Source organism: Benincasa hispida, chromosome 2 (assembly GCF_027475165.1).
Source record: "Benincasa hispida cultivar pf3 chromosome 2, pf3_genome.v1.1, whole genome shotgun sequence".
NCBI lineage: Eukaryota > Viridiplantae > Streptophyta > Magnoliopsida > Cucurbitales > Cucurbitaceae > Benincasa > Benincasa hispida.
Genome location: NC_143479.1, coordinates 863,991 through 869,826, shown reverse-complemented (window position 1 = coordinate 869,826; position 5,836 = coordinate 863,991). Strand labels below are relative to the sequence as shown.

At 33.3% G+C, this 5,836-nt stretch overlaps 1 protein-coding gene across 3 annotated transcripts; it reads right to left on the bottom strand.

Annotated features, from left to right (window-relative positions):
- Window positions 1-1,635: 1,635 nt before the first annotated feature.
- On the bottom strand, window positions 1,636-5,571 carry PSP (3-phosphoserine phosphatase). Of its 3 annotated transcripts, none has more exons than XM_039022450.2 (8): window positions 5,437-5,571; window positions 4,697-4,920; window positions 4,130-4,262; window positions 3,942-4,049; window positions 3,060-3,153; window positions 2,758-2,907; window positions 2,630-2,683; window positions 1,636-1,960 (listed from the first exon to the last, which is right to left on the bottom strand). In XM_039022450.2, exons 2-8 carry the CDS (start codon window positions 4,911-4,913, stop codon window positions 1,835-1,837), a joined length of 882 nt encoding a protein of 293 aa, XP_038878378.1. In that variant the 5' UTR covers window positions 4,914-4,920; window positions 5,437-5,571; the 3' UTR covers window positions 1,636-1,834. The 3 variants fall into 3 exon arrangements, with proteins under 3 accessions (XP_038878378.1, XP_038878379.1, XP_090166994.1); XM_039022451.2 differs by having other exon boundaries at window positions 5,205-5,444; XM_090310868.1 differs by lacking the exon at window positions 5,437-5,571 and having other exon boundaries at window positions 4,697-5,050.
- Between the last annotated feature and the right edge of the window lie 265 nt (window positions 5,572-5,836).

Here is a 5,836-nt window from a genome sequence, read left to right as displayed (position 1 = left end):
AATATTATAAAATTGGATAACATGAAAATTAGTTGAATTTTGAAGTGGAATTCAAACCATTGTGTGATTTTAAAATCCACGAAATGTCACTATTTATAGGCAAAGTGGCAAGTAAGATATAAACTTACATAGACACCAAACATGAATAATTACAAGGCACATGAATAATTCGAAGGATGGCACGTAGTTTTGAGACACTAAGCAATAAGAATCTATTTATTATTATAATATTCATAATATATATTAATTAATTGATGATGAAAAACATTGAAAGAAAAGGTGTGTAATGTCATTAATGACCTCATGATATCATGAGACAGTGACTAGTGAGAGGGACTTTGTAATTTCATGAAAGCCATTGCTTATTATTTTGGTTGATGAAGTAAGCAATCTTAGATGGATAGCATTGTTTTCGAGACCCACAATGAGGATTCTGTAACATCAACAATAAGGATGTGAATTCATTTAAATTTTAATTTAGTCTACTTTTAGTTTTGTAATAATTTAATCTTTGAATTTTAATAAGTAACAATTTAGTTCTTGTACTTTTAAATTCATAACAATTTAGTCTCTAATGTAAACAAATTTATCAAAATTAGATGTCAATTTTTATTATTTTATGATGTAAACTTTATATTTTATGAAAATATTGAGTCTCTAATTAGTTTAGAATTTATTTATTGCAATAAATCTCATTAATCTTAACACTAATTTCTACCGTAGGGACTAAATTTTTACAAAATTAAAAGTACAATGATTAAATTGTAGTAAAGTTCAGGAACTAAATTATTATAAAGTTGAAAGTTCAGGGACTAGGTCATAATAAAAAGCTTAAATCATATGTTTAGTTCATGAACTTTCACATTTATGTTTGAGAGGTCTCCAAAATTTAAAAATATTTGATAGTTTTTCAAACTATCAACTGTGTCTAGAAATCTCTTATATGTTTAATAGAACCATACCTTTTCAATTTTTGTTTCCTATTTAATAAATACGTGAATTTGAAAAACGTCAAATTTTTCAATAGCCTATTAAATACAAAATCAAACTTTTAATGAGCTCGTTGCCTTGAAAGTAAAAGGTTGAGAATCTATTTAATATTTTTTTAAAGTTTAGAAATCAAATAAATACAAACCAAAAAGTGCATGAACTTAGTAGACATTTAAAAAAAGAAAAAAAATTAAAGACCACAAAAACACAAAAAAGTCCAAGCCCTAACCTTGTGATTTTACCTAATAAAGGTGTAAATGAAAACATATAGATAAAATAACATTTTTTATATATACCATCGATCAAGAGATTAGAAGTTCAAATTCTCCATCTATCTTTGTGTATTGTTAGACTAAAAAAAGTGTTTTTTTTTTTTTCTGCATAGATTAAGTTATAGGAACTTCACTCAAGACTGTTGCAATCCACCCTTATGATTTAAAAATAAACATACAAGAAAATTTTGCACTTTTACTCCATAAGCAAATAAATAACATGAAATATACGAAAACCAACAATTGATCTGTTGGTTTTACTTGGATGATCGAGTTTATTGGTTCTAGTCAGGCTGTAAATTCAATTTTCACCCTCATAGTGGGAGCATTTTACAACTGTAAAAAGGTAAATTTTGTGTATTGAGAAGAAAGATGCTTCAGAATTCCAATCCTTGTTTATACTTTTCAGTTTCACAAACATGATAATGGAGGCTCTTTTTCCCCAAAAGATTAGAATAGTTATGCGTAGAATGCAAATGTCTGCAGCCATAAAGAATAGGCAAGCAATACAAGATAAGAATAACAAAAAAGATATAAAAATCAAAATGAGGGCAGTTCTGAAAAAATACGAGTTAGTCAAGGGAGCTGATTATATCTACAAAACTGAAAACCAGCCAGTCAGCTTTTGCAGCGACATTTTCTCGAAGTTGAACGCCAGCATAGCATATAAACAAGTCAGCGCCTCCTGGTTTACAGGCCTAAACCGAAAGAATAAAGAATGTGCATTAGAAGTACAGTAATGAACAAGCTGCAACTTGCTTGCAAATATAAGGGGTTGTCCGGCCCCTAACTTCAAAATGAGTGGAGTGAGCTATTATAGCCTACTTCATGTTTGGGAATCCAATTATATAATAGTTGGTGTTTTCAATATTTTAACTACGATATTACTATTTCAAATCCCTCTTTGTCACATTGTTTATTATTTCCTTCTCCTCTTTGTTACAATGTTTATTATTTCCCACTTAGACTAAAATAGTCTACATCCCAAACACGTACTATTATAACCTATAGACTATAATTTCATTAAAAGAAACCCATAGCCTATAATAACCACTTACTCTAGTAACCAATTCATCGCTCCAAACTCCCCCAAGTGGTTAACAAAACCAGGCTCAACTTGTTTGCACATTCAGCTCAATTGGCTCTAGGAGTTTTCAAATTAGTTGGAATATAAACATCTCAAATCAATTAAAACCACGAAGAAACAAAATGTAAGCATCAAGCCATAATTATGAAGCTAGGAGTGGAAGTCATTTATTTGCCTATGAAGGTTTAGCTAGGAATAGGTACCACTGTTTAGCATTTTAGGATATTTCAGAAGAAAATTGCCGCAATTTACAGTTCGAGGATCGAATGTCTCCTCTCACCTCAAGATCAGTTGCACCGTCCCCAGTCATGACCAATGTCTTGTATCCACGAGCCTGTAAAATCAACCCGAATTAAAACTTGTATGTGAAAAATCAACAGAATGTCTTACCAAAAGCAATTATTCTACCTTCCTCAATTGTTGTACTGCAATTGCTTTTCCCCCACTCCTTGAAGTAGGCTCATTCTTGTCAAACCCCATAAATTCACCATTGCTTCCAAAAAGCAATTGGTTGGCAAAAATATTCTCATGTGGAATCCCAAGAATTGATGCAACAGGCTTCACATAAAGTAGCTCGTTGATTAATAATAATGAACATCAATGCCTCATTAATTTTCCTATAACTGATATCAGAAATTGATTTAGTCCTTGATGAAATGAATGTAACATAACAAACATGAGGGCCTCACTACAAGTAGCCATAAACTTACATTGATCATTTGACGAAAGCCTCCCGAAATCAGATATACATCAATGTTGTTAGCTTTTAGCTTTTTAACTAGTTCATCAATACCTGGAGAAAGCCTACAGAGTAACAATCAGCACTATGAAAAATAGGACTAGAAAACTTTTAACGGGATAAGCTGGAGGAATAACAAAAAGAGCCAAAAAAACATCTCTCTGCTCTTTAATCCTACCTTTAATGAGTCAGCTGGAAGATTTTGAAGCACAGATGGTCTTATACTGTTTTCAGATATACATTTTACAGCAAATGCAAAGTCTTGTTTGAAGAATTACCACTTAAAATACTTCACATTCAATGAAAAGTTTTCATGTCCATTCTTTTGTGGAGGTTTGGTCAGTCTGGTTGTTATAATAATGCATCTTCCCAGAGTAAGTAATTCAGACATCCTATAAAGTTTGCTCTGAAGACTTATTTACAATCGAAATGGAACAGGCGGCTGTTAAAGTAAAAATATTGAGACAAACAAACTTGCAGCTGTTAATATCAGAAACAATATCTGAGTGCCCTTGGAGTTGAATGGTCCCATATTAATAACATTAGTGGTCTAAAGATTCAGCTATCTACAAGATAGAAAAGTAAAATAACCATCTCGCATTATGTTAAGAACAAGACAGAAAGGAAGATGATAACACCAACATCATTTGATCTAGCCAGACGATCCAAGTATGTGTATCTTTTGCAACCTTTTTAAGTCTTAGAAACAGAAAGCACCAAGTCTCTATCAGAATACACAAATGTTCTGTAGTCATGGACTCATGTATGCCTTGCCCATAATCCCCCCAACCCTTTTTTGGTATACTTCCATGGTTAATGGATAACTTTAATGCACGTGGACATAGCTCCATACCTTGGAGGTCTCTTAGCAAGAAATTCCTCAACTTGTGAAAGAGAAGGGTTAAACAAAGATAGTCTAGCAGCCAAGGCATCCTCAAATGGAACAGAACCACCCATTGCCCTGGACCAGACTTAAAAATTTCAGTTAATGAAAATTCATGGATGCCAATTAAATCATGCAAAAAAACAAGCAAATCAAACCTAGCAGTCCATTCTGCAACCGCCTCTCCGGATCCACAGAAATCTGCTAATTCATCAATGCCCTCGTCTACACAAACTGTGCTATCAACATCGAAGCATACTGCATTTGCACCTCTCCACAGTTCCAACACCTCTGATATTTTGAGAGTAAAATTTAAGACCACTAACCAACAAAGTGATATCAAAGAATATATAACAAGATTGAGTTAAGGAACTCAGTAACAAGAAATTTTGATCATTGGGTAAAATAACTCAGCTGTGGCCACCATTAACTCATTTGAAAATGTCCATAAAGCTCAGGCCCAATTATTTCACTGATTGCCGAAAAAATCACATTTCCATTTTTTCCCCTTCATAGTACATATTGAACCACTCCAACACCACCCCCCCCCCAAAAAAAAAAAAGAAGAGATAATCCCCTTCCACCTGTATTGCCAACCACCGACTCTACACTATGTAGGGTGCTACCAAAAAGATATTATCATGTTGATGAGATTCCATCCCCACATAGTAGATAGACGGTACAGACACTGAAGAGGACAATATATTCAAGAAATTTGTAGTGACCTTTGGATGGTGATGTGTTGTTGAATTGAGAAAGTTTATCTATTGGCTGAACTGATGCGGCAAATGGATTGAATGACGTACGACATTTCCCCATCTCCATATGACATTTATCCAATCTTCTAGAAAATTGCAAGAACAACTTAGGACGAAATAAGGAATGAATTTTTCTACAATGAGTAGGTAATGGTTTGATTCGTGCACTCAACAAACTTTCCATCAATTATCTGTCATGAACATAAATAAAGTATCCAAATCAGTGAACCTGGTCGACACATACACTCCAACACTAACCCAGTTCATAATTAAATCAAAGAAAATCCATCAAAAGAAGTCTCTAAATCAATAATCAACACGATAATATATGATATTTATGTAATATAGTACAATTTAAGGAATTTAGATCTACATGAACTCAGAAAATACAAAAGAAAACATAAATTTGTCATAAAAATCCAAAACAAAATCACAAATAACAATAAGAAAAGGAGTAGGAAGATAAATTTCAAACCAGCTGCAGAAATTGAACAACACTCAATACTAAGCTTCACTTTCCAGGGGTTTTCACACATCTTCCCCCATAAACAATTTCCAAGAGGAAACTAAAACGTATGTGAGTGAAAAATGAACAAAGAACAAAGGAAAATGGAAGGCCGATTATGGGATATGCAAAGCACGACGGATTAAGATTGATTAGAGAAAGAAAAATGTGGAATACAGAGACAAAGGATCAGAAAATTTACCGTTGTGTGTTCTCTCTTCTCTAGATCTGTGTTCTTTTTGTCCGCGAAACTAATGCTCCACCTTCGACTGTGAAATTCGTACGGATGGCCCTATTTAGGGGAAATTTTAAAAAACCTTTGAAATTTGGCTTTTGCTTATACTAGTAGCATGTGAAAGTACTATTTTGACCCTATAATGCATGTGAGGTCAGACGCAATCCAAATTTTTTACTCCTTCCTCTCATTCCTCTAGCTCCTTCATCTTGTTCCGCAATTCACGTTGCCCTCTTTCATTTTTGTCTTGATTTTCCCTATTCTTTTGAATTCTTTCTCTCATTTCTTCTTCTAGCTTCTTCCTCGTCAATTTTATAGTTTTTTCCTTCATTTGAATTCTCACTCTCGTTTCTTTCTCTCGTTCTGA